The 21669-nt window shown below is 42.9% G+C and overlaps 1 protein-coding gene across 2 annotated transcripts in view; it reads left to right on the top strand.

Annotated features, from left to right (window-relative positions):
- Prkn (parkin RBR E3 ubiquitin protein ligase) overlaps positions 1–21669 on the top strand; it is a 1218024-nt gene that overhangs the window by 800942 nt on the left and 395413 nt on the right. For both annotated transcript variants that reach the window (XM_028866686.2, XM_028866685.2), the window contains exon 7: positions 624–760. In XM_028866686.2, coding sequence (XP_028722519.1) covers positions 624–760 — 137 coding nt within the window. The remainder of the gene's footprint in view (positions 1–623; positions 761–21669) is intronic.

Genomic DNA, 21669 nt, shown 5'->3' with positions numbered 1-21669 from the left:
ATAAAATAGAAAAAAATCCTGTTGGTTGTTCTCTTGCTTCTAAATTCCCGTTTTCTATTTGCTGGGGTAATGGGACTGGTTGTTGGGCATAGCTTCTCTGGTGCAATGATCATTTTCCTTTTGACTTTGGCAAGTTCTTATTTTATGTATTATTATAATTAAATTCAAGAGACAATGTAAAAGCTTACAAGGCCTGCTTCTGTGGGAACATCAATTTAATGTACAGATGGTATCCATTGCATGGAGGGCACAGTGGATGAGGAGAAAGAACATGTCCCCATGCTGTGTGGTCAGTGTGTAGTCAGGGAAGGGTCAGTGAAAGTAGATACTAGGGGTATCTACATTATCTACTTTATGGATATGGTGAGTGAGCAGGTTAATTGGGAATCAGGGCAGATTTCTAGCAAGTGATTGATAAACTTACTGATTTTAAATATAAATTAGCGCAGTCAGCGTTCTGTACAGCTCATGGAGTGCCCCCAGTGTTTAAGGTGTCATCTTGGAACGGCTGAGTACAAGGTTGGACAGCCGCAGCATTGGCACAGAGCGTGTGCAAAGCAACTGTATTGAAGAATTCTCTCCACCCTGGAGGTCCAATAGCTGCTTCTTCTTTGTCTGTACAGGAGCCCCGTCCTGGTCTTCCAATGTAACCACCGCCATGTGATCTGCTTGGACTGCTTCCACCTGTACTGTGTTACAAGACTCAATGATCGGCAGTTTGTCCATGACGCTCAGCTTGGCTACTCCCTGCCGTGTGTGGGTAAGACAAGCCCTGTGTCCTTTCCTACCTCTTACTATTAATTAATAGCAAAAGAGCTGCTGAAATGAACTGACTGAGATAGGCCTAATCCTGGCCAAGGAGTTGAAAGTTTAAACATGGTCATTGCCTAGTAAGAAACTTGAGCAGTTAAATCACAGGGGACACAAAACTCCAGGGAATTGTGTTACACTAGAAAGTGCATGCCTGGCTTAAAGGCATTGAAGATAAACTTGGATACTATTCATCCAAGATACAAAATGTGTCCGTGGGTCTGGCTAACAGATTCTGAATTTGTTACTCTGGATATAGAGCAGTTTTATCTAGATGTTTGGGTAGACTAGTCTTCCACCAGAGGATTTGATGTTGGGTATCTATCTTCTCATGTGCTTCTTGTCTATACATTCATTACGGTGTCTACTCAGTCTTTGTTTTGTTCATTTTTAAACTGGGCTACTTGTTGTTTGGTTGTTTAACCGTAAGTTTCTGGAGGAGGAAAGGTGGCCCAGTGGTAAGGGCATTTGCTGCTTAAGCCCAGTGATTTGAGTTCCATCCCAGAACCCATAATTCAGAAGAGAACCTACTCCAAGTTGTCCTGTCTGGCCTGTCTGCACTCAGCCATGGCACACACGTGCATATACAGTAATAATAAATGAAATTTTAAGCTATCTAGATACTAGATTTTAGGATTTGTTATAAGTGTTTATCCCTTCCTATAATTTATCTGTTAACCAATCATTTTGGCCAAGTCCAATTTATTGATGTCTTTCGTTCTTTTAGTGTCAAATGTTACTCACTGTCATATCTGAGATAATGGTAATTTACTTCTGTGACTTTCTTAGATCATTGACCTCTTCTATTAAGTTGCTGATGCATTTTGAGTTACTTTCATGTATTTAGCATGGTTGGAGTCCCTGGCTTGCTACATATATATTGTAATGACTATAAAGAGATTGAATGTGCACCCACTGATTTGAATATTGTAACTAAAAACTTAGACACTGTTGTAGCAGGAATCTTAAATGGTCTTATTAATAAGATCAAACCTGAGGCCAGTTATTGGGGTGAAGCTGGAAGATCAGAGAAGCAGAACAAGCCACAGCTAACCTCACCTGGCCAACTTAGCTGATCCTGTTTCCTCAGACTGGAAGCCTCTGTGTCCTCATATCCCAATGGCTCTCAGCTGAACTGTGCTGCTCAAAAGCCTGAAGCTTAACCAGCCAAATGCTTAACCAGGCCAAATGCTTCTAGTTCCTGGTCCTCACGCCTTATATATCTTTCTGCTTTCTACCACCACTCCTTGGGATTAAAGGCGTGTGTCACCATGCCTGGCTGTTTCCAATGTGGCCTTGAACTCACAGAGATCCCAGATGGATTTCTGCCTTTGGAATGCTAGGATTAAAGGCGTGAGTGCCACCATTTTCTAGCCTAAGTATCCAGTAAGTATCCTAAGTATCCAGTGGCTTTTCTGTTCTCTGACAAGTTTATTAGGGTGCACAATATTTTGGGGAACACAAAGCCACCACACACTGTGGTGCTTGAATTAATACTTAAGTTTGAACTTTGATTTCTTTATCTTTTGGGCTTTAGTGTGGATCACAGTTCTCTAACAGCCTCTAAACAACACAGATCTAAACAGAAGAGGCTGATCGCAGTGTTGACTCTGGAAGTCATGCTGCTCATTCTTCAGTGTTTTTATCTGCCAAGCATGAAATGCAATCTTATTATAGTTTACATATATGTGTATCAGCATATGGATTAAAATGAGCTGAAACATAGCATGTTTCTATATTTTTTAACAAAAGCATCAAAACCCAGAGAATGATTTGTGGATAAGCAAACAACTTTCCATTGTATATACTTGGGGATGATGTAAGCAGTGCCACATGCCACAGTGCCCATGTGGAAGCCCAGGCACAATTTCAGGGGTGATTGCTCTCTCTCTCCACCACGTGGATTGCACAGATTTCAAGTACCTGCTGAGTTATCTCACTGACCCCAGTATCATTAATGAAATAATTTTGTATTGGTAAATCATTTTCCTCTGTGGAAATCTTAGACTGTGGAAATATTTCTTAGGTACCAGTTTTAAGACTTTTTTCATACTCAAGATACGTTTAGAGAGTAGTTTATCTTTTTTCACATTTCTAAAATGCCAGCCTGTAATTGTAGAAAAGTTTGGGCATACAGAAGTCAAGAACAAAATTATAGTGAGTTTCAGTGGACCTTCTATTCATGCAGCACAGCAGGGTGGTGTGTTCTTCTTAGAACCCTTGCACAGGGACTGGAAAAAGCCATTTCTGTGGATGCTCTGGCCCCACCAGGGCAGCCTATGTTAGGAGGTCAGAGTCTGAGTGCTTCCCTGGAGTGCTCCTCACTCTTGGGTTTCTCCCTGTCTTAGCCTAGCTGAAAAAATAGCTAGAAAACATGAACTTTTAAAGTAAAAATTACAATGTTAGTTTACGTGGACTGCTTCAGTTCAGAATTCAGGCTTGCAAAATTTTTATTGGGAATCACCAATATTGCAACTGTTGTTCATTTTTCCCTTGGCAATAATAATAATCATCCCTCTTACTGAGTGACAGCTGGATCATTATGCATGCACACTTTCTTCAGAACCTTGCCTTTCCCCTCAATACTGTGCATCATTATATTATAGCGATCACTCCTAAATAAGATATACTCCCTCCATTCTTCAAAACATCACCGAATTCCATGTGTACACATACTATTTCCCCTTATTGTTGAACACTCCGTTTTCTTTCTTTTTTATTACACACACTTTTGTGACTAGTTGACTGGTGTGGGCAGAGATTTTCCTATTGCTATCAGTGTCCCTGAAATAAGTTCCTTGTAGGAGGAGTTACCATGTCAAGGGGTCAAAGACAGAACGTGTGTTTTCTTCACTGTTTCCCATTTCCCCTCCCAGAAGCTGCAGAGAGGCTCTCTGCCACCTCCCCACTGAGAGGGTGGAGAGGATGGAGAAATTTTTCTAATCATGTATTTGAGAGATGAGAGTTTCTCATTGTTTCACTCTTTTCTAATTTCCACCTTTCTGCATGTCTTTTTCTCAGTCATTTGTAGATTGAGAGATGGGTTAAATGAAAGTAACCTGCAAGGTGTGTTCTGCATAGCATATCACTGACAGCCCCGGATAATCTTGGCAGTGCTCTGAAAGGTTAGATCACTGCTATTTTTTTATATAAAGTATACATATAGATTAGCCTCAGTGTTGTTAATTCTTTGTCAGAGTTACCTAAGACCTGTGCTGAGGAACTCTCCACCTGGCCAAGCTACCAGGCCGAGCTGTGTTATATAGACTCTAGGTGTGTTCTAAATGCCTGTTTGAACTTAGGAAGTACCTAATTCCATGTTGAACTAAGTATTTCAATGAGGTTGAGGTCCTTAGAGCTGCATACCCTGGAGTTTGTCTTCTTGTTTTAAGAGTGAGTGAGGCGAGTGAGGCGGGGCACTAACGAACTCCAGAACTCCAAATCCCCTGCTCCGACCCCTCCTTCTGTACTCTTAACCACCTTTGAATGCTGCATTTCCTTTGTCAGTTATTTAAACATGATACTCAAAAGCTTGCTTTATATTTGAAAAAAAAAAAAAAAAAAAAAAAAAAAAAAAAAAAAAAGTCTCCCTAGTCTCGAGAACTTACTTTCCCAAGCATGGCTCCCCTATCACATTGCCAAGAAGCAATAAGCCCCCTATTTGTCTATCTTCCTATTGAGAAAGAATGAGGCAAATGAGCACAAGCTGGGCCAGTCAGCGGCAGCATGGCTGTCACTCAGCTGTGAGTAAACTCCACTCACACAGTGCACTCAAATGCTCGCTGCTTCCTCTCCTCAGCCGTGTTTTCATGTATGTGTCCACATGTCCCGCCAAAACTACTCACTCAAGGACAGTGTCTGCTATCATGTGTTGTGTTCACTTTTTACAAAGTTGACTTGATGCTCTCTGTACGTGTTTTCCCATATCGTGTGAACGAGACTACGACGCCACTAGATGTTTCCTCGTTGAATGAAAATCAGCTGTTCAAGAGAGACATTCTTTGCATATATTACTTCTTGGTTTAAAACTGGTCTGGTGTATCGGTTCCTCATTCTCCACTTCATCCAAGGTAGACTACACACCACTCCTTCTAGGATCCTTTGTTAAGGACAGTGCTACCTGAATCCTTGGTGTTGCTATTTTCTCTTTCTGCTCATTGACTTTGCTTTCGAGACAATTCATTGGCAAATGAGTTCTTTAAACTGGCTCAACGGTTTATGCCTAGTATGAGTATGCATATTATAATGTGAAGTACTTTCTGATGCCCAGGAACAAAATTGGGTCACCCTGCTAGGGTGTATACGACTTACATTTTCTGTTGCTATGTCAAAATACCTCCTGATAATAGCGACTTAGGGAAAGAAAGTTTATTTTTGGCCCATAATTTGAGGGGACAGCCCACCATGGTGAAAAGGCATGGAGGCAGTATCCTGAGACAACTGGTCACTTTGCATCTGCAGTCAGGAAGCAGAGAGGGGGAGGTGCTAATACTTAGCCTTTCTTCTCCTTTGCATTGAGTCCAGTTCCCCAACCTATGGAATAGGTCTTCATATCTTAGTCAAACCTTTCTGTAAACGTCATCCTGGACACACCTGGTGATTCTTTGCTTCCATGGTGACTGTAGATGCAGTCAAGTAGACAGCGAAGATTAACCATCACAGGCAGTGCGGGTCCTGTCGCACTGGAAGCCAATGTGGCTGAGACTTCACCCTTTGTGTATCCGGTGCCCAAGTCCGTCTGTGCTGCTACTGCTCTGTTGCCTAGCTTCTCGCCAGGACTGATTTGCAAACCCTGGTGGCCACTTCAGTCATGTGGCTCTTTCTTTATAGCTTCCCATGCCCAGGCCACACTTGAGCACAAATAATTGATGGGCTCTTGGGGAAGGCACCAGTGCTTAGTATACTACAGGCAACAGGAATGTGGACAGAAGGCCATGTCAGCAAGGAGTGCAGAGCCCTCTGCCTAGGTCTGCTTTGCCCCTCGGTCTTTGGTATGCTGGCCAGCACAGGTCTTCCGGGAAACGTTCCTGGAGTTAAAGATGAGTTGGTCAAACACAGGCAAAACAGCCTGTTTCTAGACCCTGTGACAAACTTTTACACACAAACAGGGGCTTTCAGGGTAACCACATAGTGCCTCTGCCTTTTGTCGCACCTGCGGTGATTAGCATTGCATGCTGGGAACTACTGTATCTGCTGTCTTTCTGTGGCACCTGCAGTTATTAACAGTGCATGCTGGGAGCTACTTTGAAATGTCAGTGGACTCTCTCAATGCACTCTCAAGGCTGAGCACTCACTAAGTTGGTGGAGCTTCAGAATTGGGCTGATTTATTTTAGAACTCATGATATGAAGACTGTGAGTGACACACGTGTGACTCATCCTTCCTGCACCTGAACAACTCAGGTTTCTCATGACCTCAGGCTTCCATAGGAATGGTTTCCACCTTCCCAATGGCATGTCCTGGACATTGCCATGATTGGCACTTGTATTTGGGTCTGGGTTGCTATTTTGTTACGATTTGCCTTTTGCTCTTCTGGTCCCAGGCCACTTTGCATTTAATTTATGTGTTCAAACTTCTCATCACAATGACAAATTACCCTCCAGAAGCAGCTGAAACAAGGAAGGATTTATTTCTCCCTGAGTTTCCGAAGTGTCAGTCCTGTAAGAAATGAACGCTATGGCCCATTTTCTGTCTGAGGTGTGCTCAGAGCTCATCACGGAGTCACTGATAAGCGGGAGGTTCCAGGCCCTTTGCCTCTAGCTCACCGCTGGAACCTGCCAGCCTCAGAGCTCTGAGAAGTGGGAAGCTACAGGCAGTCCCCCATGTGACTGAGCCCACCCTCAGAAGAGGGGCCAGGCCCAAGCCCCAGAATATTCATTAGATAAGGCTTTGTGTCCTGAACTAACAGAATGAGGGTTTACCAAGGAGCTTTGCTGGAAAGCCTCAGGATTGTTGCTCCCGGAAGTGCCAGCCTCTGGGGAAAAGAGGGCAGGCATTTCTTACAGTCAGGGACTTTAAAAACCCGTCTCACGCCAAAACGCCACAGCAGCAGCCACTTTGCCTTCTCTCTGCCGCGCGCCCTTTCTGCAGAGTGGTATGTTTAGAACTTTTTCACCAGAGAAACCCTGTCTCGAAAAACCAAAAAAAAAAAAAGAACTTTTTCACATTCATTAATCTCAAATTTGTGCAACAGAGCAAGGGTCTTGTTCTTCACAGTTTGTCTGGACAGGGAGCGCATGTTGGAGTGAGTCAGCTCATATCATGGTGGCCAGAGAGCAGGAGGGGGGGAGCATGGCTCTGCTCTAGGACTTCCTCCCATTTCCCCTTCATTCCCTCTGGTGCCCGGCCCCATTGTATGATGGTCCCCACTTTCAGAGAACGTCTTCCCCTTCATCCATCCTCTCCAGAAACATTCACATCAGTGTGTTTCTCAGTCCCATCAAAGTGACGTGAAGATTGTTGTGTCAACTTTTCCTGTGGAGATACGAACAAACATCTCTTCACAATAGACAGAGCAGAGATGACAGACCAAAGTATGGGGTCCAGCAAGTTCTGGCTTGGTGAGACTATGGGTTTTTTTTGGGGGGGTATGTACTACGTGTGGGCAGGGGGCTATTTACAGAAACATAGGTCACCCCCAAACAGTTGTGTCCTCCCTATCATGAATGACACCTCAAGAAAGCTTTGTGATAGAGCCCCTGTTTCAGTAAACCTACTTTCTGAACACTCGAGAATTTCCCATCACCACTTGCTCCTAGTGGAGAGTTGGAGGGAGTATTGGCTGGAATCCTGTGACCTTCTGCTTCATCTTCTGCTAGAGAATGTCAGGAGCTCTGTCACTACTACTGTGGACCAGGCTATCACTGTATTCATCCATTCGCTCGGTTACCAAGGCTACCCCTGGACCAAGGACTCCATTCCAAAATGGCAATGGGATGACCATGCCACCTGTAGAGGAAAAAGCCATATTGTAAAAAAGACCACCCATCACGTCCAGTCTCCACAGTCTCCCAGGGTCCTCAGTGTCTTTGCTCACGCTGTTGCCGCATGAGACAGATGGTGCTTTTGAGATGCGGATATACTCCTGATGTCTATAGAGATGAAGCCTGGGCTTCAAACAGCCAGTGAGGATGCTAAACACAATGTGTAATACAAAGAATTGTTCTCTGACTTCTAAGTGTTGTTCTCCTGGATATATACAAAGAATTAAATCACTATGATTCCTAAAACCACATTGGAAAATTAGGGAAATTCACCAACCAACAAACCACCATTTTTTCTCTTATCTTTAACCGAAGTCAGTATTCTTGCTTCCTTGAAATTAGACCATCAAAACTGCTAAATTACTCAAAAAAGGAAGCGGTTTTGATAGTCTTCTTTTTATTTAGAAGCCTGGAGTAGTATAAAGGAGGGCTAGTCTACCTTCTGTGAGTAAAGCTATCCCCAAAACTCGGTGGCTTGGCATGGTGGGTTGCCGTGGGGCCTCTACTCTCCAGCATTACTCAGAGACCCCCCAGTGATTTCTGCTATCTCATGGTTCATCCTCAGCAGCTTCCAAATGCCCACTAAGTCGTGGGTGGTTGGCATAGGAGCGCTGCCCATGAGCCACACAGATGAGGTAGAGGCTAGGCAGTGGACTATACCACTTCTTCCCATGTTCCTTACAGCACAGTCCAGATCCATGGATGCACGTAAAGTCCACAGTGTGCACTGTGGCCCGGAGGGGTGGCTTGGGAGATGGGGTCCAATGTGTGCCCACAAGGAAGCACAAACAGGGCTACAAGCCGAGCATCCTCAGCACACATGCAGACTCTGGCAAAAAGCACACTTTATCACTTGGTTTTTCTGCATTCCTCTCCCTGCCAGCAACTGAAGCAACACTCCATCAAGTCACTTCATTATAAGGAGTGACTGGTACACAGACAAGGGCCAGAAGAAAAGATGTAGGGCAAACCGATGTTGTCCCGGAACTCATTCAGCTAGATCAACAAGGGCCTGTCTATCTGACCATCCATCTGGCTCTGCAATTGCTGCCTTTATAGCAATCCTACTGTGGATGCTCCAGGAGGACTTTTGCGTTCACTTGAGGCATATACTGTCTTTAGTGCATTGCAAAGGAACAATGTCTCTGTACCTCTGTGAAACTGGCTGATTCTCAATTTGCTTGAATATCTGTGTTCCAAACTCCTTTTTTGTTCGTTTTTCCTACTCTTTCATGTCTCAAGTAGTTAAAATTAATATTCTTTTTTGGTTTGTTTTGCTTTTGAGACTGAGTCTCTCTACATAGTCCTGGCTGTCCTGAAACTCACTATGTAGTCCAGGCTGACCTCAAGCTCACAGAGATCAACCTGCCTCTGTCTCCAGAGTACTGGAATAAAAGGCGTGTGCCACTCACCTGGCTAAAAATAAGCACTTCACCTGGCTAAAAATAAGCAATCTTAAAGAAACTATTTTGCTTGGTTGTGTGAGGGTAACAGTAAACCATGTTCCAGGTGTGAATTCATTGCTTATCCAAAGAGATCTGGACAGATGCCTGTGAGAGCTTGTGGTGAGCGCAAGAGTAGTTCTCGGTTGCTCTCCTTCTGTCTATTAACCTGTGTCCAAACTCCTCTGCACTGCCTTGTGATTAGGCTCAACTTTGAATCTCTGCATTGGACATTATCAGTGTAGAGAGAACTCTACTGAGGCCAGAAAAATTAACAGCAGCAGTCAGTGGTTATTAACTGACCTTTGAGCCAATCATTTATATAATCTGAAATATATGGCAAGCCACATGCTGTGTACATGCCTCAAACACATGTCTGTGTAGTGAAGAACACGGATGGTGATAGGAAGCTTCAGCAGCCACCCCCAGACCAAGAGTAGGGACATTGCCTGCAGCTCAGTGGTCTCCATGTGACCTGCCCAGTCATATCTGCCTTCTTTCTGCTTGGAACTATCCTATTACCTTTTTTATAGCATCACTAAGTATCATTTAAGTATATATATATATATATATATATATATATATATATATATATATATATACTTAAATAACAGATTCACCAGCTTTAAGCTTTCAACTTAATCCTGGATAGATTTTTTACCAAACTGCTTTCCCAGCAGACTGCCATTTCCAGTAGTAGTCCTGGTCACTGAGTTGTGATGTGCGCACTGCGCTATCATTCAGAGGTTTCATTCAGAGGTTTATACATTTTGTTAGTGCGTCGGGTGCCAGCTTTGTCACAGAAAATTGGAGCACAAAACCAGAAGTCTAAAAGCAAACTACTATCAATGGTGACTACAAGGCATTGTGTGGCTAACAGGAGGCCACACACCCATTAGTGTCCTGTGCTGATGAAGAAGCCTCGCCCACCACCTGTACCATGTGCCCCTCTCCCCTGTGGGCCTTTTATGGGCTGCTGTCAACTGTTTGCCCTCAGTCCTGAGGGCATCCCCCTGGCAGCTCATCCCAGGGTTGAGATCAGAGCACATTAGTGGCTGCAAAGCTCCTGAGCTATGGCTGGCAGAGTGTAGCCGCCAAGGTGCTTAGACGTGGGCAACGGCAGGGACCGGACCGGTGTATGGCTCACGCTACAGCCTCGGGTGTTTCAGGAAATGTGGTGCATGCTTTCTCTTCACAGGCTGCAGACCTTGTCATAGCTTTACTTGGAAAGGAAGTAGGGCTATTTATACCCTGCCGGCCAAGAAAACTAAAGCATGTTTGAGGCACACTTTGCTTTAGATTTTAAATACACACTTCCTGACTGAGGCCCACGTGTTCATTTTTAATTGCTCTCTGGGTTGTTAGGTTTGGGAGAGGGAGGGGGAAAGAGAGGTTTCTGAAACATCCTTCAAGGAAGATTTACCAAATTCCACTGCAAGAAGTGCTGCAGGGGTCCAAAGCAAGCTTTATTTTGCCAGACAAAGCAAGGTATCTATTCTTAAAGGTTTCCAAAGGAAAGGGGGTCCTGCACTGTGAGGAAGCAGGTTTAGTCAATATGTGATCTGAGCTACATGGTGACGATAGGGGAAGCGGGGCACAGATGACTTGGGTTATGTAGCAGAAGTCACTTTTTCTCTAGATAAGGGGTGGAGCTCTGCTAATGTATAAACTGGAGTCAGGCTGCCTCCTGCCAGGAACAGTAGGGGGTGGGTGTTCTTGTCCGGCTCACAGCCCTCTTTGCTTAGGGTTTGGCATACCTGGATGCTCTCCAACTTAGGTTGTGTTCCTCAGCTGCCATCATCATCCTAGATGATGAGTACCTATACGTGTGTGTGTGTGTGTGTGTGTGTGTGTGTGTGTGTGTGTGTGTGTGTGTGTATTCAGGGCTTCGTGGCTCTGTATTCAGTGCTGAATGTTACTTTGTGTGTATATTCACACACACTCACACACATACACTTAGTAACTGTGATAAACTTTATTCTCTCTCACTGTGTGATGTCTTGTGTTAATGAGACTTCAAGCATAGAAATTGGTGTGAGCTGGTGACCCCAACTGTCTTCCGAATAATTAATAATGTGCTTAGAGGAGTTGATTTACATATTCATGAGAATTTAGACCATTTGGTTCCTAAGGAGGACATAAAAAAGTTTAATGTTTTGAATGCACATCAATTTAACAAGAAGAGGAGTGGTTTAATAGTCTAATGTCAATATGATAATAATGTATGATACTGAACCAGGCAGTTACACTATGTGTTCCCATTGAGGCCTGGATGTGGTCCAGGTTATCTTGTAGGTTCTGTTCTACTGAGTTTGGAGAAGTTAACGTCTTGTATTTTCTGTTTTTTCTTTCTAATATTCTTGCCTTCTTTGCTCTCTTCTTCCTCTTCACTGTCAGTATCAGCTCTTTCCAGGAAGGGCTTGACCACTGAGCTACATCCCAGCCTCAGCATCAGCTCTTTCCAAATGCTTACACAGCTTTTGTAATAGGTCACTGTACTACCTTGTTTGGGCGGTTGTAAAAAGTACCTCACACTCAACGGCTTAAGCAATAGAAAGTTATCTCCCCACAGCTATGGAGGCTACACATTCAAGATCAAGGTTTCATTGGGTCATTTTTTCAGCTGGTAACTTTCTGATGGCCAGTTTCCTCCTTGTGTATTCACATGGCCCCCGCCTGTGTGTGTCTGTACCCCAGTAACCTATTCCTGTAAGGATATACCCAGTCAGAAGTTGTCTACATTCCTTCTTTAAAGGTCCAGTCTCCATTTACAGTCACATTCTGAGGCACCAGGCCTAGGACTTTTAATATAGATTTGGTTCAGCCTCTCATTCACCATCTAGATTCCAAACTAGTTTCCAGATATTATGTATTCAGAGGGGATTGATTGAGCATGAAGCCTGTTTCTAACCACTGTTCAGCGTGGTTGAAATAGCACATAGATATGCCTGTTCACATTCTTCCCCCAGCGCCCTCCCTCCATACATCAGCTGGTTTCTGGTACGTCGATATCCAGTACCTGGGCATACTGGGCCCTGTCTGCCAAGTGTCTGCTTTGAAAGTGTAGACTCACCAGCACGCATTTCAGAAAGGATCCTCTTACTCCGCCTCCATTTGATATAGAGGGGAACATTGGGTATACTCTGAGGTAGAAGGAGCTGGATGACATCTGTAGTCATGTCTTGGTCCTTCATTCTCCAGGATAGATGGTCAGCAGCCTCTATAAATGTTTTTAATAGTTAGAGATTTAAAATGCTGCCACCAATGGAATCTAGACTGTAATGGCTCACAGCCAGTTGCAGGCAGTTCTTATCCTGGGTGGGTTGGGTATTTCAGATGATGGGTGTTTTTCTTCTAAGTAACAATGATCTTTTGCTCTCCCCTCCTTTGGGACTTCCCCTGCTGTGTCTTCATGGTCAAGCCTGATCTCCACACCCAGAATCCAACTGGAATAGAGGGGGGTGAAAAAGGACATGAATGTCTTTCTGACAAGCAACTGTGCACACCCCTTGCCACCAATGCAGATATGACTCTTTATTATGAACCCTTGTCCTGAAGGCCTCATCTCTCTTGGTTTCTGAAGCTGTGGTGTGGCCATTGGCCAGTCCTACTTGACCATCTGAAAGGGAACATGAGTAATGTGATCTCAATAAAGGCTGAAGACACAGAGTTTAGCTCAACACTGGCCGTCTTTAGAACGGTATTCATTTGACGTCTTTGTGGCTCAGCTTCTATGTGGAAAACTTGGTTATATGCTACACATGTAGGATTCAGGTCTATGGACAGAGGACAAACTCCATGTTCAGATGGTGCTGAGTGAATGGCAGACCTGCTATGCTGTAGAACAGGCCTGAAGATCATACTGAAATCAAGATAATTCAAGTCGAATCTTATATAAAGGGAGCTAGCTGGCTGGCACACTTCCCACCAGCTAACTCATATGGCAGCACTGTTGTAACCCCAGCTTCAGAATGGGGACCAGGAACTTGTGATTGGCATGAGGAGCCTGGCATTGCAACTTAGGCTTCTTTCAAGTTCTGTGGTTAAAAAGTAAAACTTGATTTTTCTTCTTGATTTTGTTTACTTCAACATAGTGATAAACTATGGAAACAGTCATTTCCTTTGAGCTGAATGGGACCATTATCATCATAGCAAGTATAAAATGGTACATGAATGTTGGGTTATAAAAAACAGTTCGAAAGTCATCAACAACTTCCCTTATTGAAATCATTAAATTCGATTTCTACTACAAGACTGACCTTTCAGACTATCTTTAATAGAGAGGTCTGTCCATGAGAAGGCAAGGGGATGCATCACTGGTCTCCATAGGTTGATGCTTCTCTGACTGGCAGCAATCCTGGCTGCCTTGATCATATTGTGAGTAGAGCCCCCAAGTCATTGCTTGAATGTTGGGTATCAGGAATCTCTTAGCTTGTATGATTTTTGAGCATATCTAATACCTTATTTTGAAGAAAAAAATTAAACTAGAATTAAAGAAAGTAGGAAAACAATGTGACACATTTTTTATTCCAAATCAATTTTTATCTTAAATGAACCAGGCATATATTACTTTTCTATATGAAATAACAGGAAACATAATTTGTATATACATCTCATTTTTGGAATGTCACCACCAAAGACAGAGACAGCTTAGACTCTTGGTTATATCCTCGTGCGGGGCTCCAATACCAATCACATCTGGGTATCAGGTCCCACCTCCCCAGATGCAAGGTTCAAAAGCGCTCTTCCCCTCACCACCCCCAACCCCAGCCAGGACCACTTCTGCTCTGAAATAAGAAGAATGGCTTCTACAGAAGCATAGTCAAACTCTTTCAACAACCTCAGCCAGTCACAGCATCCAACAGTGCTCCCGTCTCTGCTGTGACGATTCCTGAGCAGATTCCTGTGTACCCTCAGATGCCACAACAGACACTGGCTCTCGTACAGCTTCGCTCAGAGTGATATCCTTTCTTGCCCCTGCTGGTCCCTCCAAGAGAAATGGTAATAGTTTTTCCTTGGGGTTCATTCTTTGAGACCACCAACAAGAAGAACTCATTAGTTAATCGGTACTTGTTCTTCAAGCCAGCCCATGACTGTGGAAATAGTACTGTTGTAAAGTTATGAAACTGGTCCTGACTCTCTCCCTAACTAAACCCCTCTTTCCTTTGGTCCCAGTACTCACTACCTATTATTTAATGGGGAAGCAGGTTTTGTGCATTGCCTCAATGAAGCCTCATGATGATTCTGTATGGTTAATACTGACAGTCAGCTCAGAGATGAAGAAACCAAGGCTCCCAGGAGCTAAATCTAAACACCAGTTTGCTTAACTCCAAAGCTATTTTTCCCTTTCCACCTTTATTCATGAAACTTGTTTCACACCAGGGTCTCTGTTGCCGCAGGGTTGCTGTGGTCCCTGACTGCTGGCTCCTAAGCCATCACTTCATTTGATGTTGGTCAGATTCCATGTCAACAATGGCAAGGGGATCCTTGAGTTAGAGCCAGTACCTCCCCCATCTCCATCGGGTGGTTACAGCTCAGGGCTTATCAGAGTGTGTTCTTGGAACCACAGGCAATCATTGTCCATAAAGCAATCCTAGTGTTACATTAAGCCAAAAAGAAGGTGTGCTCAGTGATAGTGTAAATACAATACACCATTTAGAGCAGTGGTTCTCAGCCTTCCTAACGCTGTGACCCTTTAATACAGTTCCTCATGTTGTGATGACCCCCCAACCACAAGATTTATTTTCGTTGCTACTTCATAACTGTAATTTTGATACTATTATTAATTGTAATGCAAATATCTGTATTTTCTGATGGTATTAGGTGACCCCTGTGAAAGGTCATTGACTCCCAAATGGGTCATGACCCATGGGTTGAGAATCACTGATTTAGAGCACCGTGGGGTCCTGTTCTAGAACTTCACCAAAGTCCTACCAGGCAGACACTTTTTGAAAACTACTTAATATTCTATGAGTAACAAAAGAACTGTAAGTCTTTTTTCTATATTTAAATATCTTAATCCAAAAATATCAAAGATAACATTTTATTACTATTTTTGGATTTGCGCTGCTTGGAATGGAACCCAAGGCTATGTGCTTAGGTTTCTAAACTTTTATTCTCCATGACCCCTTTCCACCCATGAAATTTTTATGTGATCATGGTTATTTAGGCATAGAAAATAGGTGCAAAAAATCCAACATGTATGAAGAATGAATTATCAAGAAATTTGTTTTAAAGCAGTTCTTCATTATATAAATCATCTTACCATCTATTTTAAAATGAAATCAAGTGTACATAGTAATGAGAGGGCTATGTTCTTTATCTTTCTATGAATAATTGAATTTTGGCTGAATATTTACTTGGTCCTGTAAGATATAGAACATCTTCAGCATTTCTCAGAGTTGATTTTTGTTTGTTTGTTTGTTTGTTTTTGTTTTTTAATCATCAGTACTGAGACTACCACTTCACATAAATATGTAGCACAAAAATGGCAGAAGTATGTTTAGGGTCATTTCCAAAGTTTTGGAAAGTCTATCCTAATCCTAAGCCAAATTCATTGAATGATTCTTAAATGAAACTCAAGTCAGCAAATCAGACAATGTTTTTTAAAATCAAACCTTCTAGCATAGTACAATCCAGAGAGACACTAATTTGCTGCTTCTACGGTGCAGAATGGTAGTAGGAAAACAGTGGATGTCTTGGTTGTCTGTGATTAAAACCCATGTCTGTCAGAGCAGAAACTTTTCTGTGTACAGAAAAAGCACTTCATAGCACGAGGTAGGCTCAGATCCTGCCGCGGTGTTCAGGAAGCATCACGGGCATCACACTGTGTGGCAGAGTAAGAAGTACAAAGGGCAAGTGTCATGTGGTCAGAACTAAGGCCACACTAAAGTCACAGAGGCAGCATGGGCCAGCCGTGCCAGAGACATCTTAGAATCATTGTGGATTTGATTTTAAATTAATACTTGTTCCTTGTTTGTCCAGAAACTCTTCACTGTTGCCAAATTTTTACAAGCCACGCCCACTCCACATTCAGTTTCACGCTGCCATGCAGAATCATGGCCCACATTTTAAGAAGCTGGGTTCTGTGTCATGATATTGAGCTAGGACCCCAGCCCCAAAGAATAACTTCCAACTGCTCTCTGTACTGATATATATATTTTCTATATATGTATATATAGAAAAGAAACCTGGGTTTGCTCAGGTTTCAAACGTTGTGTTATGGAGTAGAACAGTAATAATGGGACCAGAGAGTAGAAGAATTAAACAATGCACCCTTTAAAACACCTCAAGGCAATTTTAGGCAGTGTTCTTCCTCCTGTTTGAACTTTAATACGCCCTATCGTTTGGACCATGTTTTGGGTGAAGCTTTATGGTCCATATTAACTAACTGGGTAATAAAAGACCGCGGTTTCACAGGGACAAAGAGCTCCCATTGGATGAAATTCCACCACCACCATCAGAATTTATTTATCTAATAGTCTGCTTAGACAGTGCTATTCCTGGGAGAGGCGATTGTTCAGGTTACGTGCGGCTTCGGGAGCTGTCGCTGTAGCAGCAGGAGTAACTACCTTCGACGCGTGCTTAACTCTGCCTCCGTGCTAAGTATAGCGCGCCAGGTGTAAATCAGCAACGGCCTGATTCAAAGTGTACTTTCCCAAGCAAACCTCCAGGCTGCGATTTTGCCATTCTCTCTGATCTAAACATAAAAATAAATCAAGGTAGAAAAACAGCTGTAAAGCTGATAATGAGATTTGCAACCAGCTAAGATAGGACCTAAATCATACCAAAAAGAAAAAAAAAAAAAAAAAAAGGCCTATTGTTCACCCCATCCACTCCTCCTGTAATTAGGAACCACCAGTTTAGGGAACAGGGCCCCACCCTGCCATTGGACAAAGAGGACAACACACACCTGGACACCTTCCGTTTGTCTTGATGCATACCTGGTCCTGGGAAGGAGCACAGAATATTGTCCAGGCCTTTTGGAGGACAGTCCCAGGTAACAGGAACATTCTGTTTACCAGTGAGTCTGAATGATGCTCAAATAAATAAGAAGCATTTCTGAAAATTACCCAATCACACAGGTAACCATTCCAAGGTGTTTGAGTCTCCAGGGAAGAATAGCATGGATTTTACAAAATTGCTTATAATTGTGAATTGTGCATTTGCAGAGGAGCCCAGCATGGTCGTAGGAGGCACATTTGTCAGAGTTGAGCAATGGGGCCTTTTTGTAAGGAGTTTGAATATAAAAGAAAACATTTTCAGTGCTTTCCTGATGGCAATAAAATATATGTTTAAGAACACTTAGCCTACTATTCTAGAACAGACTAGAGAGACTAGAGAGCTATTTCGATACTTGGGGGATTTAATACCAAGTACTTTGAATTGAAGGAGGCATTTAGCTATTGTTTTAAAAATTCATTATCCTCATGAGACAATGGCTGCAATGCATGGAGAAAGATTTCCAATTTGCAGATATTTTTGACTTGTATACAGAAAGTATTGTGCTAAGTTTCCTGTTTTTACTTCAAACAAACATGTATAATTTTCTGAATTCTTAAAATTTACACAAATATTTCTAAATGCTTTTCTCCTATTATGGTAAAAGCTTATTTTCATTTTAAAAAGGTGTTTGTGGTCATATTTTGGGGAACTATGTTGAGCTTTGCTATCTTAGTGATCTTAGTGAAATATAAAATACTCTTTGTGCTACCTGAGTAAAAACATGAACATCTCCCTCCATCCCCCATCAATGTCTGAGGCAGGTGGAAGAGCTGGCCCTGAAGTCATAAGAGCAGGAGAGCTGCCCTGCCCCCCACCAGCTGCAACACTCAGGAGAACAGGCCCTGCACCTGGGCAGCACAATACAGCCAACCCTGTTGGTGGAGGTGTGGGGTGAGCCAGCCCCGAAGTTGTGAGCAAGGGACACCTGTCCCCATTGCTATCTGTCCTGTGGCAGCATGGGTGGGGGGGGTGGATCCCCCTCCCACCTCCTTCTCTGGAGACTCACGCCCTGGAGTGGTTACCTGCGCAATTGGGTATCTGCCTGAATCACAGTGGGGGAGGGGCTGGCCCCCACCGAGGACCTGGCCCTTCCATCCTCATCAAACAGCAGTGGTAGAAGAGGAAGTCGGGCAAAATGGGGAAGGAAAGTGGGGGTGAGGGGTTCCTGGGCTGTCAAGATGGCTCGGTGGGTACAGGAGCTTGCTGCACAGCCTGATGACCTGCGTTCCATCCCCAGAACCCACGTGGCAGGAGAGAACTTACCCTGCAAGTTTTCCTCTGAAATGTGTACACACACACACACACACACACACACACACACACACACACACACACACACACAATACACACATACACACATCCATAAATACATAAATAAATGTAATAATTTTTTTAAAGAAAAAAAAAAACTCAAAGAGCAAGGCAACCCTGTGGCACAGAAGAGCTCAGTACGGCCACAGCACAGTGAAAATAGATAAGAACAAGTACAGTGAAAATAGATAAGAACACTGGCAGGGCCAGCAAGCCTGCGCCTTGGGTGACAGTGGAGACGGTATCTTTCATAAAGGGCTTTGGAGAAGCCACCCCTCTAGGCTTAAAATAGGAAAGGGCAGAATCTAAATGGCATTTTCAAAGAATGGAATCCAGCCACCTAGGGAGCATTCCAGCTTGCCCTGCTGGCTGCTGGCACTGGAGCCCAGGCGACTTTAGAAGAAGCAGACTGATTTTCAAGTTTCTAAGCCAGCATTGGTGGTCCCCTGCTGGGTTTGTGTGAAAGGAAGGTGGACAAACAGGAGGTGTTGAAGAGAGTGTGGCAGCATGGCCATTTCTAGCTCAGTCCAGGAAGGGCGAGCATGGCCACAGAACACCCGGGACAGTTCAGACCCTTTTTCAGTAATTTAACAGTTATCATTGAGATTTGTTCCTGGTGAGTGTTTTGTCCAGTGTTTGCACATTCATCTTCAGATTGTTACAGACTCTTTCTAGAATGTCACCGGAAAGGAAGGATCAATAGACACTTCAATTTAAAAACAGCAATAGTTTCTTCATTAAGAACAAGTGAGGCCTAGAATATTTTAGCCACTCAACAGGAAGACATTGGTACAGAAAATATTGCCAAAAAAAAAACCTGTATTCTCCTCCTGAGACATTAACCCTGACTCCATGATTTGGTTGAGGATGTAGCTCAGTTATAGATTGATTGCATAGCATGTGCAAGGTTCAGTCCCCAAAGAGAGAGAGAGAGTTGGGGAGAGAGAGAGAGAGGAAAAATTAAGTAATTATGGCGCTATGGTAAATTGAGTATTATATCCACAGTCTCAAACATAGCAGCTGATCATGTGTGATTATTTAAATCTAAATTTATATTGATCAAACTATATGGAATTTTCATTATCATAAAATAAGCTAACTTTATTGACTGCCATATTAATGCAGCTGTAGAAGTTACTCATTACTACAGATATTTGCTATTAAACATCACATCCAATGGCTGAAATCCCTTCACTGGTGCCTGAAAAAAGGAGGCTGTGGATTAGAAGGCCCAAATGTAAACATGTTGGTTCTTTCTAAGCCACATTTCTAGTGCGTCTACCCTTGGTAGCTTTCTGTTCTAGCTATGCGTCTCTCGGCATGCATGCCTTACTTTATCCCTGAATTCTGCAGTCACCTCAACTTCCCAGGTCCTTCCAATTTAATATACTGATTGCTGTCTTTCCAAAATCGGAAGTCCACTTTTCTCACAGCAGAGTTCTGGTCATGTTTCCCATGTCTCCATGGCAATGAACCTCATCAGCCTCATCCCTTCTGTGACTTCCTGAATTCCCTCCATGAAACACTTCACGGATGCTGCTTTGAGGTGTTAAACCCTCACCCTGGACTCTCTTCTATGCCATGCTTAGAGTGCTGTACCCCAGAGCCTGCTGCCTCCCTACATTTCACAATGCCTCCAGAGACCCAGTTCTACCCTTACCCGCCCACTAACCTCCCTGTGTCCCATCATAGCCTCCAATGCGCCAGCCTCCTGATCCAGGCTGAGGTCACCACCTAGGGCCTGGATATAAATAATCCTGAAAATTCCTATTACTTTAATCCAGCACTTGGGAGACAGAGACAGGCAGATCTCTGAATTTGAGGCTGGCCTGGTCTACAGAGTGAGTTCCAGGACAGCCAGGACTGCGCACAGAGAAACCCTGTGTCAAAAAAAAAAAAAAAAAAAAAAAAAAAAAAAAAAAAAAAAAAAAAAAAAAAAAAAAAAGGAAGAAAAAGAAGAGGAGGAAGAGGAAGGAAAGAAAGAAAGAAAAGAAAGAGAAAAAAGCTAAGAGCAACTGTCTCATCTTGCTGTTCCTTTGGAGTCCTCATTTTGCCCAGAGCCAACCTTATAGCCACTTCAAAGTAAGCACCTGAAAGGATTCTTATGGCGATACAGAAATCAGTGTCTCTGACTTTTGATTATCGTTCCCAGTCTTCTAATCCTCTGTAAATAGGAGCTCTTATTTTACCCTGCAGAGTGCTCTCTGAATTATAAATTCAGAAAGCAGGGGGTGGGAATTAGGCTAATCAGTTGCTTCTGGTCCTACCAAATTAAAATTTCATAGTTTTATAAAGTCAGTATGCTGGTATGTTTGACTCTTGGGGCCCCCTTGGATATTTTGATATTACCAGCTGTTAGAAATTGATGATTTTAATGTACATTGGGTAAATCTAATGAATATCATTTAGCATGTGAATATTTTGCAGTCTTTGACTAACGTTTTCTGAATCATTTTCCTATATGGCACAAACATATCCACTGAATAAACTTACTTTATAAGTAGCATTGGTGACAGAAATATGAAGGTAGAAAGAGACAATTTTTTTCAAATAGCTTCTGGTATTATTATTTCTCTCTCTCTCTCTCTCTCTCTCTCTCTCTCTCTCTCTCTCTCAACAGTAACATTTATTAGAGGCAAATACCTACCCTGCTTTGTTCTGACATAATAGTACATTTATATTATTTGTTCTTAACGAATACAGCCATGCTGTCCTGTGACGAGACGTTCTCTAGACCGTCTCTTTAAACCACACTCTCTATTTTAAGAAATTCTATCCCTATGGAATTATTGCAGAACAACAAACTTGTGATGTAAACAAAAGCCTTCTATTATGGTCAAAATTTTTATATCATAGTAAACTGTTTGCTATACAGATCGCAAGCCTTTCATGTCACTGATAGCAGTTTAGATACTTGTGACATATAGACTGAATACCCACGTGCATTCGGAAACATATCTGTTGGTGGATGGTCTTTATGTATGCAAGCTTCAACTCATTGCTCATTACATTGAACTTAATTAAATGAGCCAAAAATGCTAAAGCTAAACTCAGAAGGGGAAAAGATCTTTCTCCTCTCTGTGGGTGTTGTTTTACTATATTTAATATAGCATCTTCATT

The sequence above is a fragment of the Peromyscus leucopus genome, chromosome 8a (genome assembly GCF_004664715.2).
Source record: "Peromyscus leucopus breed LL Stock chromosome 8a, UCI_PerLeu_2.1, whole genome shotgun sequence".
NCBI classification, from domain to species: domain Eukaryota; kingdom Metazoa; phylum Chordata; class Mammalia; order Rodentia; family Cricetidae; genus Peromyscus; species Peromyscus leucopus.
Note: the sequence above shows the minus strand (reverse complement) of the source record. Positions and strands in the feature narration are given on the sequence as shown.